Raw genomic sequence first — 18,835 nt, 5'->3', positions numbered from 1 at the left:
TATATAAGATATATAAGAACCCCATAAGAAACTTATAAGAAAGTTCCCACTAGTTTCTTATATGGTGCTTCTATGTTCTCATATATCTTATATGGTTCTTATATAGTTCTTATATGGTTCTTATACGGTTCTTAGTTGTTCTTATATGTTCTTATATATCTTGTATGATTCATATGTGTTTATTGGACACAAGAAATTTCTCATACAAATGAGAATTTTCAGTAGGGCTGGTCGTATTTAAATTGACCATATTGTGCTTTTTAGGCGGAAAACTGCATTTGTTTAGTTTACTCTGCGTCGAAATTTTACTAATTAATTAACAAGAAATTTCGCATGATTTATTTAAAGTATAATTTGCAGTTTAATATACACTTTTATTAGTCAACGATTACATAAAATGTAGCATTTAGCCATAGTAGCATTCAGTACCTCACTCTTTTTTTCTGGTGCAGGCTACGTTTCACTTGAGGTACCTGCTACTCGACGATTATTTACTTGAAGCAGCTTTCATCGTAGATGGTGAATTTCGGGGTTGCGTCGCAGAGTAGGTCAAAGAGGTAGTCGCAACACTGGAGGTCTTTTCCCAGCGCGCTTTCAGGAACAATAAGGGAACAGGCCCCATCTGCGCATGCAATATTCACGAGGATCAAGTTAACGTACGTTATGCTCTTTTATGTGTATAAGACTCACGCCTTTTGAGAGATCGCGAAACCGTGATTGTTTTATATTCAGTTCGGCGGATATAATTTATTAACTTTTCTCAACGAAATGCCGATACTTTTTTAATGTCATTAAATTATTGAATGCAGGTCAAACATGAGCAATTTTTTATGAGAATACCGCCGACTCCGGTGGTTCATAGATTAAACGTCATTATATCACAAACATTCACAGTACAAAAAAACAACAACGAGAAAACACGAAAATGTAGCAACGCTTATGGAATTTCAATAATTTTCTATCTGCTGAAAATAATAATAACAACTTTATCCCATCGTGTATGAGAGGTCCTTGTGCCCCACAGTTGTTAACAGCAAGTGAAGAAATAGCTCACATGGGAAACAACATGCAACATTACCTAAGGTAAAAATAGAAAAAAAAAGAGTGATACGCCGAGAGAAACTCGGAAATACTAAACAAAATAGCACAATTTTTAGACAGCATGTACAAAAATACAAAACTTTTTAAAAGTTGCGCCATATCACTCCAAACTGTTTATAAAAAAATAGAATATAAGGTTGTACGAAATTTATCAATTCAAAACCATACTTTGTTCTCGGAGTGACCATTCTTCAGTATTTTGTTTTACACGAAGGGTAGGGTGGTAAGGTTACTCTCAGCGACGAGAAGTTTTCCATAAAAGTGAATACCTCGGTTTTTCTTCTTTTTTTATTTTTGAATTAGATGGAGTTTCCGCATCAATTATGATAGTTCATAGATAAATCAGCGTTATGGAAGTGATGTCATACGTTGCATCTGCCTCTCAAAATATTTTTGTTGCAAAAAAAGTTTCCGAATGTTAGAAATTGTTTGAAGTGCACAAAATGAGAAGGGAATACTTTAAATGGAAAGAAAACAATGCTGTGTAAACCAACGAATCAACATTTATTGATAAAATAAACCTGTTGCGATTAATGATTCCCACCACCCAAGCGAGTTTTGTCATAAGATAGTGCACATGGCCATCCCATGTCCTGTTCTCACTAAAACACACCAAGAGCTTTGATATGCATGGTAAACCCAACAGAAATGAATAAGAATAAAACGAACTGAACAACCAAGTCTTAAATCCAGTAAAAAGTTTATTCAACAAAAAACGCCCTATATTCAAGAGTATAACTCCTTCACAGATACAAAACATATCAACGCCCAAAAAGTGAAGGTGTAGACGTGTATATAAGGCGATTTTTTTTAGTTCACTTCAAAGTTTCTGGGGAGTACAGAAGTTTCAAGAGAAAGTTTAGAAAATATAAGTAACACGTGAGCATTTAAGTAGAAGACTTGGGAGAATTTGCATTCCTCCGACATCATATTTAGTGCTATTTTTCAGGGGTATGATCCTAATAATGACTTACGAATTAGCGACTGGGTTTAAGAAAGAGAACCTCAGTTTCTACGATAAATATATCTTCAGGAATCAGTTTTTTTGGCTTCATCCGCGAGATTTACGAAATAGTAATTGAACATATCGGCTCGATCTCTACCGGCAATATAAATACATTGATGCTTCAACGTTTAATGCGATTTGGCGTATAAGCAGGTTTGAGCAGTGAACCTAGATGTTTTCACATCACGTAAGTGCGACCAGTTGCCAACGAAAAAAAAAATGAAGTGTAGTAACTCTTTTGAAAATTTCTCCCCTCCTCAGTTAAACTATATTGCGTTACCAATAAAATTCAGTTAAAGAAACCTGGTCGCGTTTCTAGACGAAACAGTTATATATCAGAGTTTTACTACGAATATGTTTGACCATTGTAAAGATACCCATTGCATAAACTCTTGTTCAAACATTTTTATGCGTTTATATCGAAAATATATTTATATTTGCGTTTATACTTACATTTGCCAAGGTGTTTAAACACCTTGGCAAATTTCTCTAAAAACACGTTAAATGCACCATCAGCGGTTTTCTCCATAACCACTGTACCCCACCTCGCTGGTCATTCACAGAGCTGCAGGTGATAACGTGACAGGAGAGAAAACACAAATGGTAAGCATGCGCTTAGGATGGCGTTTCCAGATTTCGGGCAGACGACATGCGAAGAAAATACGCAGCCGATATGGTTTCTCGTTCTGGGTCCTTTTCATGGGCCTATTTCCTGCGGTTTGTCCAGCCACAAAGGAGTTCAGCTTGTGTGTCTAAATTCCGTGAAGAGATTTTATGAGGTCGATTTTCTCTTTCATCTTTCTGTTTGTTTAACAACATAAGTATTTACATTCCATTTTAATAACTCAAATACTTTTGATTCAACAAGCTTTCAAAAACGCCGTGCAAAGGCACGACAATATTGCTTTTTTCTTTCTAGCCCTAAAAAATAACAATAAAAATAAAAACGACAAATGAAGCAGTAAAGTTGTTACTGCAAGTAACAAAAACCCATTGGGCGCGTTCGTTAGCTGCAAGTAACATTGGGCATCCAGCTGCACAAAACGCTCATGTGAAATGAAACCTTGGAGACCGTGCCACCGGATTGCAGCGGCACCGATTTTATCTGCGGAATAGCAGCTTGTGAAACACGCTTTTATCGCATTCGTTCTCAACGAAGAGTGCACTCAGTAGATGAAGCGACATGGGACTTACCGTCTAAGTATGTGCTTCTGAATACAACGCAGGTCATGCAGTCCGAGTAAGAGGCAGTCACCAAATTTGACTCGTCTTCTGTGAGGTCAGTCGCTTTGTTAGCATTGTGAAATGTGTGTATTATATAGGGGCGAAACATACGGCTAAATATTGTAAAATAAATAACAGCAGTAGTTGTGATATTGATGGATTGCAGATACGACCGGTGAAACACGTAACTGATATTATTGCGCCTATTCATACTCATATTTTGTAATTCATGTTTTGTTGAGGCAGTTTTTCCAGTAAATATACAAGTTGCGAAAGTTACGGTTCTTTATATAAAGGGTGATCGAAACAATTTAGAAACTTATAAGCCAGTTTCCATTCTACCTGTTTTCTCGAAGAAATTTGAAAAAATCTTGCCTTCAAGGCTCCCAAGCTTTATAGATAAACGTAACTTCTTAACGCCTCAAGAATATGGTTTTCGTACAAAACAATGGAACTGTCGTTACTCGAGCAAAAAGAATATTTTCTTACACAATTCGAAAACAAAACGATTGTAGCTGGTGTATTTGTGGATTTTTCTAAGGCCTTCGATTCAGTGAGTCATGGTATCCTTTTGGAGAAACTTAGTTACTATGGCATTTGTGGACAGATTTTATTACTTTTGAAATCCTATTTATCAAACCGAAAACAGGTTGTTCACATAAACAACATCTGTTCTAAGGCTCTATCCGTGACTTGTGGTGTACCACAAGGTAATATATTAGGGCCATTGCTAGTTAATAGTTATGTTAATGATATTGTAAAAATTAACCCTAGTGCGAAATTCATTATCTACGCTGATGACACTAGTATTTTCGTTGCCGGCACTGATATCCATGAATTGGTAGATACATGAATTTTTTATCACAATAGCCACCTCAAAGAATCACTGCTATCACCTCCCCATCGTATTCTCCCGCGTCTAGATCACCTATGTAGGTTACGTCCAATTCGATCATCAACTGTTTCTCACCAGACTTCCACACTATCATTGGCCATCGAGTATTGGAATTCACTACCTCATAACATCGTTTCTATTAATGATACTACTAAATTTGTTGAAGCCATTACCCTCTCTTTATCTAACCTACCTAGCTAGCTTACAGTGTTATAATTGTGTTTACTGTTCTATTTGTTTTTTTCTATTGCCACCCCCTTGTATATTGCCCCACGGGCCCTCAAGGAAAATAAATGATGATGATGATGGTGTAATCACACAATAAAAGCACTGAAGAGCTGGTCCAAATCTAGTTCCATGCAAATAAATCAATTAAAACAAAAGCAGTGATATTTAGACCATAAAAAGCCAATTCCAGTGCATAGAGATATTTTCCTTAATTCCCGTCCAATCAAAACTGTCGAGCACTTTAAATGTCTCGGTGTCGTGTTTTCCGCAATTATGTCGTGGTATAGTCATATAAACTAGTACGCAAAAAATATCTCAGATAACTGGAATAGTAGGTCGTGTTAGATACCTTCTTCACACAAGAATCAAGTTACTTCTGTTTAATTCACTCTTTTATTCCCATTTGAATTACTGTCAACTAGTGTGGGGGGACAACCACATTTTCAAACTTACAACGTGTTTATTTGGTACAAAAAAAATGTCTTCGACATATTTACAACGCGCCCTAGAGAGCGTCATGTGCAAACGTTTTTGTCGTTCCCATGTGATCCCAGCATACAACCTATATAAATATCGATTGAGTGTACGTTATAAGTTGGAAACACAGAGGAATATCAATAATATACGTAATCTGGTACAACTTCAAAAAGAGAATTGAACTATACTACAAGACATGGAGAGAATTGGGTGGTACCTACACCTCGTTTAAGCTACAGAAAAAAATGCCTGTGGTATACACTTCCTTCATTATTAGACGCTTATCAGCTATGCAGTTTGATTTGTTCGCCTGTAAGTACAGTGAACTCTGTGCAATGTCTGTAACCATGGGAGTATAATTTTGTTTTGTATGCCTGTATACCGTTGCGTTTTCGTTGTCATTATCCTTTTTATGGATGTTCATTATTCCTACCGTAGTGGTGCTTAGTTGCAACCAATACAGGGACTGTAGCTCGTTAAGCTGCTAAGCTCAGTTTTTTTCCACAGCCCCTCCATCTGTATTTTTACAAGGTGGTAATAAACACATTTGCACTCTCTTAGACAACATAAACCTGCACAGCCCGCCATGCTTTCTTGATGCACACGACAGTTCTTAAGGACGTTCCGTATCAAACTGAAAAAATAACTAATCATTAGGGCCCACTTCTTGGCTATGTCACATATTGAAAAATAATAAAAATTACCACGTCGTAGATATTGAAAAAAGGCAGGCTTACTGTTGTTGTTAATATTATGCACGGGTGTCCGTTATATAATGTGTCTTGTCTCGCGACCAGCAATGAATTTATATTTTGCACTATGGCTCAGGGAGGGGCAAGTTACATTAGTTACATTTTCTTAAAATTACCTCTGGGAACTTCACTTGAGATGGGCAATTTATTCACCCTAGAAGGAATACGAACTTGGGGCCTATATTGTGTAGTACGCTGTAGTCATTCTGTATGGGAAAACCGGAGTGAGGTACAAAAACGGGGTGGGGTGTTGTGGAAGTCAGGAGAATAAGGAAATATCCCGTCGAGAACCCGAAGAGGATTATAGGATATAACAAAACAACTTACGTCCATCCGGTTTAAAGTGCAGAAGATTATTTGTCGTGTATCCTTCAGATGCCGAGGCGGTCAGGGTGAAGTTTCTAAAGAGAAAAATAAATTAACCATCAGAAGTAGCTGCTCTTCCTTTTGTTTACAGTCAAGATAGTCGGAAAACGTCAATTTTGAACCTGTTCAACTTACGTTATGTACAAGGTGTGAATATGTGTGTTTTTAATCGCTTTCAGATATCAAGTGTATACTATTTGTGTTTATATTAGGCAAAAAGGCTTCATGTTAAAATGAAAATATTCGTAAAAACAAATATGTGGTCAACAACAAATTTTTGAACAACGGCCGAGTCTAATCTAAACTGCCTTCGCTTGTTGTTGTTGTTGTTGTTTTTTTTTGCGGTGTAATTTTCCAGAAACGTTTTGTGACGTTAGTAGCACACGTTTTTAAGTCTCTGAAAGCATCTAATTTTATTTTGTATATTATTTTCCCACTTTCAAAGAACTTGAAATCAATTTCACACCGAGGTGTAAAAATATTGCCACGAATGACAGACGATAAAATAAGGTAGAAGAAAACAAAATAAACTAACGATTTAAGGGGGGCGAACTCGTGCCAGAAACGAAAGAGAGAAGAACAGACGTCGAGAGAGCAGCAGCAAGCGACGGTCAGTCGGCGTAACAGCTTGCCATCGCGAGAAAGAATCAGCGAATGAATCGGCAATATGGCGCTAGGCTTTTTACCGGCTTTGTTCGTTATGTCGAATATTAGTGAGTTTTAGTATTGCGTATAAGCTAACGCAAGCGCTATGCGTTTGCGTTAAAGAGGCATGTTGCAAGCAGCGCATGCGCGAAGTCGCCATGCGCCAGTCCAAGGCCGCGGTTGGGGCTCCGCGCACGCGCAGTGTGTTACACGCAATGCTAACGCAAACGCAGAAGAATTGCGTTCGCTCGTATACGCAATACCAAGACTCGTTATTCGACCTAGAATGTTCGGGAAAGAGCTAGGGCCAGACTGACTAGACAAGGTCATTCTGAGTTTCTTATCGTTACGCTCGGGGAAAGAGTACGCGAATCTTACTATGTATATTAAATCTTCTAGATAAACGGGGAAGCGTATCTTCTCGACCATGCAGGCTACAATATTGCCGTAAGTCTCTGAATTTTATGTAGGGCAAAAACTAAGCAAGACCTCTTTTTAGAAAATTAAATAAATCATATGTAGTCAATTTCAATAAGATTAACTTTTTGAATCACTATAGCTAGGAAAGAGGGATTTGTATGTGCTTTTAATCGTGACCGATTGACTGATCGATTTGTATGATTACGAAGGATAGGAATCTTGTACGTTTGATATTTTTAAGTAGTGCAACAACGTTTTAGCGAATGTAATGTTCAAAAACTAGAACAAGAGCAGCTCATTTTTCAGTGATTGCAAAGGCTGTCTGAGCTTTTTTTTTGCGTCCAGATTTGCTTTCAATGGGATATTACTTTTGATGTTGGTTTTAGCGTTTTTATTTGCATGCAGTACATTAATTACGTGACTGACCAACTACGTGAACCATGGAAAAATATCTTAGCACTCTGATTTGCTCAGAAGAATCGTTCATGTTCAACCTGCTTTAAATATTTTTTGCCTGAGCATTGTGTGATTTAAATACAAGGCAGTTGCACACAGAAAGTATCAAGTGATAAACAAACGCCAAATAGAAAGCGTATTGATAATTATATCTGCCGTAAAAAGTTAACTTAAATGATCATACTAAAACCGGCGTAATTTAAATCATAATTTAAATCATGATCTAAGTAACGATTTTTAGCTTCCCGAGTTTGATTGTCCACCCTGATTTTATGTAGCAAAATTTGGTTGAAAAATGTATAGCGATGGGCTATGAAAATGCACAAGCCTGAGTAAATAGTTTTCCTTTTGAACTTGTGTAATCTCGTCACATTTTAAGGGTCCCATAAATAGACAGCAACAAAAATTAGGCTAATTGTATAACTTTAAAGTGTGTCCAAGGAGCAACACCTTTTTCCATAAACATTTTTGTATCATACTTTAGCCAAAAGTATGATAGTCGGAGCATTGCGACATTTATGAGGAGCGTGTTACAATCATATGTTGAATTTATAATAATATTCAGAAGGAAGATTTACTAAGGAATATTAAAGCAAGATATAAAAACCACATTGGCATAGGCACTATCTCGAGCAATGCCCTTCTTGAAGGATCAATGCATCTCAGGGTTGATTTTGTAGGGTCACATGTATTCCCCATATCTCTTTCTGCTGCCTTTAACTATCTTCCAGGCTAATATCATCCGATATGTTGCTATAATCTGCCCCAACGTTTGGCTATGTGTTTTGCATAGTTCACTTTTTGTCATCGGTTTGTGGAAGAAGTTGAAAGGTCTTCGTGGTCACAACAGCAGTTTCATTTTCCAATGTCGATTCCGAAATATTATCTTACTGCTAGCTTCTCTGCGTTAAAACGATCTAACTTTGAAATAGTTTTGTACACCCTGCCTTTCTATAGCGCGCTGCTTAATGTTTTGTTTACGTTCTTGTATACGTTTTCATATACAAAAATGCAATTGCACAAGTCACCATTGCCCTGTCTAGACCTTCCTTAGCACTTCAGAGTTATTGCAGTTTTACACTGCCTTCTTCTTCATTGCAATTACTCTCATCCGGCCTTACCAAGCTTTACACTTTTCATGCTTTATACGGAAGTACTTAAACTCGACGATCTCATAAGCGTGGCGTATTGTGCCTCTGGAACTTGAACATCGCCGTTGTTACAAAACATCCTCCAAATTTGCCACTAATGCATTTTTCACATATTATATACGCTTCTGCTCAACCGATATTTAATAATATTTGCTAATTCTAGCCTATAAAACCACGTCATTTGCATAAATCACTCCCGTAAGGACATAACAATCTCTTGGACTTGCCGATATGACGACAATCCTAAACTAAGACAGCGTTTCTTTAGTTTTCTTTCTGGTTTCACACAATATGTTATGTTAGCTGTATTTTTAGTCCACTTACGCCGTAGTGTCTCCGTATCTAATTATAAAAGCGAAGGCATCGTCCGCTGCCGGACCCAGACAAGTGAATTCGATGCATTGATCAGTTCCACCAAAGACAGGGTCTGACTCGTAGTTCCTGTATAATGTGTACCACTTCTCTTGGAGCGGCAGGCACTGTAATGATTGTTTGAAAAAAAAAACATTGAGAACTGCAATTTTTGACGATCATCAATCTACTTTTTACGAGGACTGATGGCCACCCGAAAGTTAAATTGCAGTAAAGCAAAATGTATATAAGGAAAGCTCCATATCTTTGTACACCATGTATCGGCCGAGATTCGATCTAAGAATTTCTGCAATATATAGGCCAGTGTAAGAAATCGTAGCCCCCAGCGATAAGAATGTGAAATGACAATTTGAAATGCAGGCCCTTATGATGACAAGGGCTGGGTATAAACCAAGATATGTGCTACTTACAGCACTCTTGGCATCGGTTTGTTTCTTTGAGCTTCGTGAATATGAAGTTCTAACTTTTTTGCACTATGATATGTGCAAAGGTTTCTAAACAAGTGCGGTTTTGCAAAACGCGCAGCCCCTCTACAGTGACATGGCGGCATTAAAAACAAACATGGCGGCGCCCATGTAACGGAGCAGACACTGGTCTATACAGCACAGCTATGAACTCGCAAAAAACAACAAACAATTCGCACTTCACTCAATTAACCAGTCAGGGTGGAAATCAGTATGATGCTTCAATTATCATGCGGCCTCAGTGAAATTTTAATCTACACATCGATATGCGTATGAAGGCGCGAGAAGGTGATGCATACGGGCCTTCCTCCTCTCCTAATCTCGCGCATTCGTGGGTCACCGTACGAGGCGCACACTGGATGTGCCGCACACGTTTCAATGCCTCAAAAAAGTGTGAAGCGAACTGAGAGGATATGGCTGAAGAATTACGGCGACGTGATGGGTGTGACCGTGCTCGTTGAGTATAAAAGACTCAGAACAAATGAGAGCGACTCTTGGGTGGGGATAGAAGAGCAAGCCTTCGATTGTAAAAGTAAACAAACGGGCGCATTTCATTTCAACACAGTCTGCAGCAAAGATTCGCAAAAGCAAATCTCCCATTTATTCTTTAAAAATTGGGCCATATGTTTTTGTTTGTGCGTGATTAAGTTTCTTTTGCTAAACAAAACAGCAGAAATTGGGAATTGATATTTTATTAAAATGTTTTGCCACTAACATTAATTAACTGTACAAATACGGTTACACGATGCCCCACGCATACGTACGAACGAAATGGCGCACTTTCATTGTAAAGTCGTTAGAATCAAGAAAAGGCAATACGCGATTCAGTTAGCGAAAAGTATCCGAGCCGAGCCACGCGCACATGCCGGACTAAAAAACGTTAAACAATACTTTCTTTCAGACGCAGCGGAGGCTACGAGCTGATGAGACATATCAGACAGCGTCAAACGCGGAGCATCATTGTGTTCGTCATGTTTCTGCGCGCGTTCTAACATCACTGAACAAATCACGAACAGAACAGGCCTAGTCGCATGCGATTTTGACGCCACTCGGTTGATACCATTACCTCGTAGCGTCCACCGTGTCTGGACTTTAGCTGAAACGGCGTATCGTGAAGTCACGAGCCTTGAAACGGCTTGAAGGTTCAGTGCACACAGGGCGACACAGTTACCGCAAACACGGAATCAGCCTTTTTATGCTATTCAGTCGGCACATTACAGAACTTCAAATTGAAACTATTAGACTGGTGTTCTATGTCGGAACAACATACAGTCTCTTCCAAGATTACTTCTTTTGAGTGAAGTTCCGCCTCCAGGGTGACCTAGCGTCTTACCTTTCTTAAACACTTTTGCGTCACGCGAACGCGCTCGGTCCAACAGTGAAATAAGGCTCTGAGTTCGTTCTGGAGATTAAGCTTCTTAAAGCTTCTGTGCAACGATATTCACTTGGAATGTGTTTCACTTTACACGAGCTTACTGGCACTTTTGGGACTCAAGAATGCTCGCACGCAACGCCACTGGCCAAGAAACCCCTTTGTTGCGGTGTAATTTTAAGCACAAGAGCGATCATTTTCATTCAAACTCTCCTTTGCAAAATTTGATGACGTAATGTGGGGATCGCAGTACACCCCAATGACGATATTTGAATGCGGTTCATAAATTGGACCCGAGCATTGCGTGGGCACTCGATTTGGGCTCGTGATAATTACTAGCTCGAGAAGCATTCGGGTAGTGGCTCGTGTCCAATCGCTGCAACGACGATAATAGCCGAGCCGTAACAATGTCTGGAAATCAGCCCGTGTCCTGTGCTTTGCCAACCCCAGCGCGTGGCTATGATCAACATTGGTGGCATATAATCGGCTCCAGATCACGTGGCCGCTTGTTCTGGCTGCGAGTTGAGGGAATGAACGCTGCTCGTTTTTCTTTAATTTTTTTTCTGGGACTTCTATTGCGTGGGGTGAAAAACGAACGCATGATGAATAGGTCATTAACGCCAGGGATCCCTTCTAAGCGGTAATTGCGCAAAGTACAAAAATTGTTGCATCGCCCCTTCAAAAGGGCGGAGCAACGTTTTTCAGATTTTGGCCAATTAACTGTGGAAGTTAATCTGTGTCACCCATGAAACGAAAAACAGAAAACAGTATTTTGTTGCGAGCAGTAGTTTTCATGTAAAAAAATTAAAAACATCGAAGGTCAGAGTGCCTCTCAACTCTCCACGTCGCCTTTCCAGTGACGTACTCTGGGGGATCACGTGGTTTCTTCTTTGGTTCTCTCTTTTGAGAGCCTAGAGGCTTCCTCCGTGATTATCGACTTTTAAAGCATTAGCATCGTCGAAGGTCGCGGCGAGCAATCGACACAAAAGGCTGGTTGCCACTGGGGTGACGGCGAGTGTAGTAGCGGAAAGGGACAGGTTTTGTTCACTTCCGCATATCCTCCAGAGTTTGTCACAGATCAATTCCGTTAACCATTACACGGAACAGCAGATCGGCAAGTATTTACTTTCCTTCTTTGCGATTACGCACCGTTACTGCAGTGTTTCGTGGCAAGGTGTCACGTTTTTGGTCGCTTGTGCTTGGAAAAACAATATAAAAATACAAACTGACAATTCTTTCAACACTAAAATCGTTGCACTACCCCTTTAAGGTGATCGCGATGACAGTTTTTATATTATAAGAAAAAATCCGAAAATGCCGGCGACAGCCCCTTTGTGCCAACTCTCTGTATGCTATACATGATGGGGAAAACAGCTCAGAAAACACGGACTACGAAGAGGAACAAACACGACAGAACAATGTTGTACTCGCAACTGAAGAAGCTTAATAAAGGAAACAAAGACAGAAAAAACATACACAGTATCTTAAAAAATTTCACAAAAACAAAGGACCACTCTCGCCAACCGTAAAGGGTGTCAATAAACTACCTGTACACTATGTGACTCATTTTTTGCCACAGGAAGGAAATCTCTTTGGCTGGCAGCGCCAATGACGGTTCACTAACACATGAATGACCATGACACAAAACGTGGAAGGCTTCAATGATCTCTCTCGTCACCCTATCCTTGTGCGCGCCCAAAACGGTGCTTCTGCCAAAGTCAGGCCGACACTTGCAGTCTCTGCAATGAATGGGCAAAAGCCTCCCAACCGTGGCTCCGAGCGAATATGAATGTCCTCGTTTTACGAGAACATTCATATTCACTCGGAGTCACGGTTGGGGGGCTTTTGCCCATTCATTGCAGAGAGTGCAAGTGTCGGCCTGACTTTGGCAGAAGAACCGTTCTGGGCGCGCACAAGGATAGGGTGACGAGACAAATCATTAAAGGGCCCCTGAAAAGAAAAAAAAGTTTTTTTTAAACAGTGTGGTTGCGACACGCGTGTCAAAAAATGAATTTAACGCGAAAAAAAAATTTTAGAGCAATATTGACGGCGAGAGATTTATTTGAAATTTTGCGCGAAAATTCCTGGTCATTCAGCTCGACTTCTCATTGGTAACCATGGTCATTCAAATCGGCTTCTCATTGGCCAATAGAATGAGTGACAGCTTAGATGTTGGTTATAAAATCTTCGTGATCTCTTGAGATCGCCTTTTGAATTACATATTTTTAGGTTTAAGAAACAATCCATCGAAGGATTGTCGCAATTGCTTACAAACGTTTTACAAAATCGTAACTTCCGTTCGGATACTACAACAAAACAACAAACGAACGCTTCGCCATTTTGTTTTCTGTCGTGGTCGCCGTCGTTGTAACGCGTCTCGCGTACCTCGGGTGGTTTTATAGTTTTATCGAGTTTATATGTGAAAACCTTCTGAAGAGGGCTTGTTGCTTGTGTTAGTTAGTCATCGTAAGTACTTAGGAAGTGGCGCGGTGTGACAGGTTTTTGTTTTCCTGCTCTTCTTTGCGTGATTCGTGTGTCCCGTTTACCCCATCTTTTGTATGTTTTCTGGCGAGCGCCAGTGCCAATTTTCTTTTTAGATATCGGTTCCCGTAAAGAGTTTAGTGAAGGCACGCGGCACCGCACTCAACGTTTAATAAAAAAATGAGTCACCACTGCGTGTCCTCGCGGCGGCTTGAAGGGTCGTGCGGCTCGGACGAATTTGTCGAGGCTCCCGCTTCGGCGCTTTCCGCAGCGAAGTGGGTGCCTCCTCGCGAGCGGTTGTCTCGCGGCGATCGGAGCGGACGCCTTCCGGCTGGCGAGGCGTGCCCTCGTACGGGCGAAGGCCCAGCTGCTGGCAGCGTTGAAGGGTTGAAGCAACCGACGCTTCAGGTCGGGGTCCATCGCGACGAGTATGTACTGTGTGACCACGGTACGTGCACGATACGACGCTGAACGTCGTGCGACCGGCAGACACAGGGGCTTGGTTCTAAATCTCCTAATAGATCCGAGTTATTCCGGCGGATCGTATCACGTGACAGCACAGATTGAAAAACGCTGTACGCGGGTAGGTTTTAGAACGCCAAGGGTACAAAACTCTTACCCTGGGGTAAGATCGAGTAAATTTTGGAACACGGCCAGGAAGTAGCAATGGCTCTCGTGCGGGGCGCAGCCAAGCCGAAAAAGTAGCCAAGCCGATCCACTACGAAGAGGCGGGGTGTACCTCTCCTCCACGCGCCCGAAATGCCGAGAGAGAAAAAGGTGGAAAGGAGGTGACTGCCGACTAAATTGCGTATGGCGCGGTCAATATTGCTCTAAAAATTTTTTTTCGCGTAAAATTAATTTTTTTGACACGCGTGTCCCAACCAAACTTTTTTTAAAAAACTTTTTTTTTCTTTTCAGGGGCCCTTTAAGGCCTTCCACGTTTTGTGTCATGGTCATTCATGTGTTAGTGAACCGTCATTGGCGCTGCCAGCCAAAGAGATTTCATCCCTGCGGCAAAAAAATGAGTCACATAGTGAACGGGTTGTTTATTGACACGCTTCATGGCTGGCGAGGGTGGCCCTTTGTTTTTGTGCAATATTTTAAGATACTGTGTATGTTTTTTGTTTTTTTTTTGTTTCCTTTATTAAAATTTTTCAGTTGAGAGTACAGCATTGTCCTGTCGTGTTTGTTCCTCTTCGTGGCCCGTGTTTTCTGCGCTATTTTCCCCATCATGTATAACGTCAACCAACTGGCCCGGTTCACCACCTTATTAAAGCTTATCTCTGTATGCTTTGTACATGCTATGTACGCAGGTCCGGAGCCCTGCAGACGCCGGCAGGGTTAGAGGGGTAGTGAGAATCCAGCACCTCTTTTCCGTCATCATTTTCTGAGTGGAACTTGATGCGTATTCCTCGGGGATAATAAATAAAAAGAACGAAGTGCGATTCAAATCTCCGCTCATCGATTTTTTTTTGTGTAAAGTGAGATGATATATGGTGACTTCGAATCTCCATTTACGCTGGCAATGGCATTTATTCTTAGATGACCCCTTTGCTTATAAAGACGTAAATCATTCTATAATAAAAAAATCCACGGGTGTTTTGCAATATAGCATACGCAAGCATTTACGCATTATTTTCCTTCATACTGAAAGGTTTGCGTGTATAGCGATATTCTCGGGGACACCAATCAATCATTAATTTTTATTCATGGCCTTGAAGCCAAGGAAGCACAAGAGAAAAAGCTGCCAGAGGCAGCTTGACGTGTTCTGGTGAGCGCCTCAGATTTGTGAGCAGGACAACCATTAAAATATACAAAAGAAAACTATACATATAAGAATAATGGTGTGCTGAATAATCGAGTAACAAAAGCGTATTAAAACATTTCGTATTTTAAGCTTTAGCAGTAGTATACAAAGCAAAACAGGCAAAACAATCCCACACACACAGCTTTGACAAAAATAACATCTATATACCAGACTTATGCCCGTTACTTGTAAATTTTAATACATTACAATTACAAGCTACCAAGACCCAAATGTAACAGATTACCTTTACAAGTTACTTTTGCTGAAAAGTAACAGATCACTTTACTCGTTACGTTACAAATTACTTTCACGTTACTTTTACCGTACATTTTATCAAGAAAAGATATGAAATAACTTCGATGTTTTCAAAACTCATTTGTAATAAACTTTCCAATTCTCATACCATCGCATTACGGTATTCTTTGCAAAAATAAAATATTGCATTTAAGAGGAAGAATGTTGGTGCAATCCGTTCACCTGTAAGCTGACAAGGCAGCGAAAGCTGCAACTACACCCGCCGTCCCACTAGCTTACGGTGACTGGAAAAGATCCCTGGAATTCTGAAGATAAAGCAAGCGATGCGAATGCTCAGTAACAGCGTCTACCTCCGCTAGGAGATTTGGAGGTAAGGTGCCGATATACGAAAGCTCCTTTCTGTAACAAGCCTTTCAAGCATAAGCGCTAGGTCTCAAAGCTGCGCTCTCGTGCTTGTTGCTTTGATGCACTGTCAGCTTGTGCATTTCTTGAACGCGTGTGTAGAGCGCATGATCAGAACCAGCTAACGTCAATGGGCTGCTAAGACCGGTAATCTTGATGATCCGGAATGCTCGTTGCAGAACTGTGAAAGCTCGCCGTCAGTATGGGCTCAGCAGTCGCGCACATATGTATGGTCGCCAGTGAATACTCCCTTTGTGCTGCAGAACCCAGGTATCCTGGGTTGTATCCGCACCCCTGCCCGTTTTGATCTGGATGAGCATCGTACCGGCATGCGGTTGTGTACCAGTACTGCGTGATGCACGTCAAAGACCCCAGGCTAGCGGTTGTACCGCACTGAGGCAGACCAAGTTTTGGCTGTATAAACATACACACAGCACAATTTATTTTAAATACTCTCTATTAGCGGCGATGTGTTTCAGAGCGCCCTCCTACCGTTCCCTCTCGCGACGTCATTAACTTGCGAACGACAAGTTCAATGGTGTTTGTAATGAGCATGGTTGAAGCTTTAAATCAATGCACTTTCAAACCAACACTGGCAACACTGGAAAAATTGAAGTTCTTCCATTCCTATTATTTCCCTCTAAAAAAATCCTTCGCTGACGTCATAGTCAGCGTTCGGCCAATCGACACCACACCGACACGTTTGATCGCGCACGTCGCCTGCAGAACTGAAAAATCCATGAGCGTGAGCGCTCGTTTTCGAGCTTTGGTCGAGCGGTTAGTCCCGGACTGATATTGCTGTCATTTCTCTATTATGCTCATAATATTAAAAAGTAACAAGTAATTAAAATAATTTCTTACCAAAAATTTGTAGCGCAATTACTTTACAAATTACTGCCACAAAAAAGTAACGTGGTAATTACAAAATTACTTCAAAAAGTAACAAATTACAAGTAATCCGCTGCTTGTAACGGACTACTTCCCAAGTCCGCTATATACTAAAAGAAAATTACGCGAAACAAAATTTGTATAAACTTCTCAAAACAATATATGAAAAACAAACAAGTGTAAAAGTAAAGGAAATACAACTATATACCAAATGAACATTATGCGAAAAAAAAAATGTGGATACAAACAACTTCTAACATCAATTAACGATATGCAAATAAACCAAAAAGTGTGAAATGAAAAAAAAAGTAAGGGACGTTGAAGAATAGGTTATTTTGTAATAAGCTTAGCTTACGAGAACGGCGGTCTGTATCCAGCTCGGATAGTAAGGTGGACTTAGTACCAAGGAAACCCCCCCCCCCCCCCATGTTCAGTTATTTCCCCACTTACACTCCGTGCCCAATGGAGCGCGTTAATGCTCGTAATCTTATTAACACAATGCCAGTGATCGTTGTTCTGAATCCATCGCGGTGCAGTATAAACCGCGAACCCCTGAGGGTGCAAACTATTTCCGTCCAATACCTCGGCGAGTTCTCAGCTCTGTTAAATAACTGAATACATTTTTATCAACTTTAAAAGACCACATGCTTGAAACGAGTCGTCATACCTTTCCTGGATCCTGATATTTTTGAAAATCTGGATTCATATATGGGAGAGAGGAACTAACGTCCGATGCCTCCAGGATGAACAGCAAAGCAACGGCTAGAAAACAACGGTACATGCCTGCTGTTCAGACTGGGCTAACAAGACTTCATCTGTCGTTGCTTACTCTATGGTTGTTATACCGATAATATTGCGGGCGCACAACTGCCTTCTTTTATATCGGAAGCGAAAAAGGTTGTACAGTGACGTGATTTAGTGTACAGTGATTTAGGATGGGCTGAATTATTGTCGTAAGGATACACGTGTCCTATACACGCCAAGAAAAAAAATATGGTTCATTGTAACTTTAATGACGTCATTACAAACAATTCCGACAATTTGGGTGTCAGCTTTATCGCATGCGAGTTAACTGCACTCCATGTGCTTCACATTTTAACATTACTTAAGCTCTCTTTATTTACCCGCCTTGAGCTCACCAGATCTTAAAAACTAGTGGATTCCTCTGACCCTTCATTTTAATATTGGATTTTGTTCTTAATAATATGCAAGAGTGTGTTTTTAAATTTCCCCGCATATTGCATAAAAAAAGCCAAAGACGTTTTGGCTCTACATCTGTGATCCACACTGCTTTAATACAAAAGAAGAACATTGATGCAGTCAGAATGGAAGAATATTGTCTGAAGCCTCGTTCTAGTCAAGAGAAAAATACATTTGATGTGTATTAATCGAACTGTAAAAGCCCGTTTTAAAATATTCACAATTGTTCAGGCTGACGACTATCGGGTCTTTTACAAAGGGAATTCTGTGTATAGCTTATAAGTGATGATAACTGTGCCCCATTTTCAGGTTATAACTGTATATGTGCCTGCTGCTCAAAGAAAAAAAAAATGTCGGTGGTGGTGTTTTGGATGTGCCGTCAGATCTGCAATCGCTAATACAATTATAAATTAAAGCTTTGAAAGTAAACATTTCCGCTTACTTAGGCAAGTAATAGGACAGGATACTTTGTAGACTCTAACCAATATCTTCATGAGCTCGACGTTTCGAAGACGGCTCAGTTCCTTGATCACGGCTGACATTATGGGTGCCCAAAGGTAGCATTCTGTCGTTGTTTTCTTCTTCTCTACATTAGCATTGTTTTCTTCTTGTTTTTTTTTTGTTTTTTTTTGTGGCGCATTATAGCTTGTGGTCTGCTCAACAAAGGAGTCACTAAAAATGGGAGTCGATCTTATAAAACGAGACCTTCGAAAAAACAACTACTCCACAAGATTCGCCAACAAGATATACAAGAAACTTCGTCACCCTTCTACGTCCAAGAACAAAAGCACCTCCAGCCGCATGTGCGTCCCGTACCTCCATGGCACGAGCGAGGTCCTTGCCCGCGTTCTGAGACGGTACGGCATAGCGATT

At 40.4% G+C, this 18,835-nt stretch overlaps 1 protein-coding gene across 1 annotated transcript; it reads right to left on the bottom strand.

Moving 5' to 3' along the window:
* Positions 1-491: 491 nt before the first annotated feature.
* On the bottom strand, positions 492-17,543 carry LOC121836361. Its single transcript, XM_042291255.1, has 5 exons — positions 17,430-17,543; positions 9,046-9,200; positions 6,011-6,084; positions 3,302-3,379; positions 492-622 (listed from the first exon to the last, which is right to left on the bottom strand). The coding sequence occupies exons 1-5, from the start codon at positions 17,541-17,543 to the stop codon at positions 492-494; spliced, it is 552 nt and encodes a 183-aa protein (XP_042147189.1).
* Between the last annotated feature and the right edge of the window lie 1,292 nt (positions 17,544-18,835).

The sequence above is a fragment of the Ixodes scapularis genome, unplaced genomic scaffold, assembly GCF_016920785.2.
Source record: "Ixodes scapularis isolate PalLabHiFi unplaced genomic scaffold, ASM1692078v2 PGA_scaffold2__306_contigs__length_199485367, whole genome shotgun sequence".
NCBI classification, from domain to species: Eukaryota; Metazoa; Arthropoda; class Arachnida; order Ixodida; family Ixodidae; genus Ixodes; species Ixodes scapularis.
The sequence above is the reverse complement of the archived record's forward strand: the minus strand, read 5'-3'. Positions and strand labels throughout refer to the sequence as shown.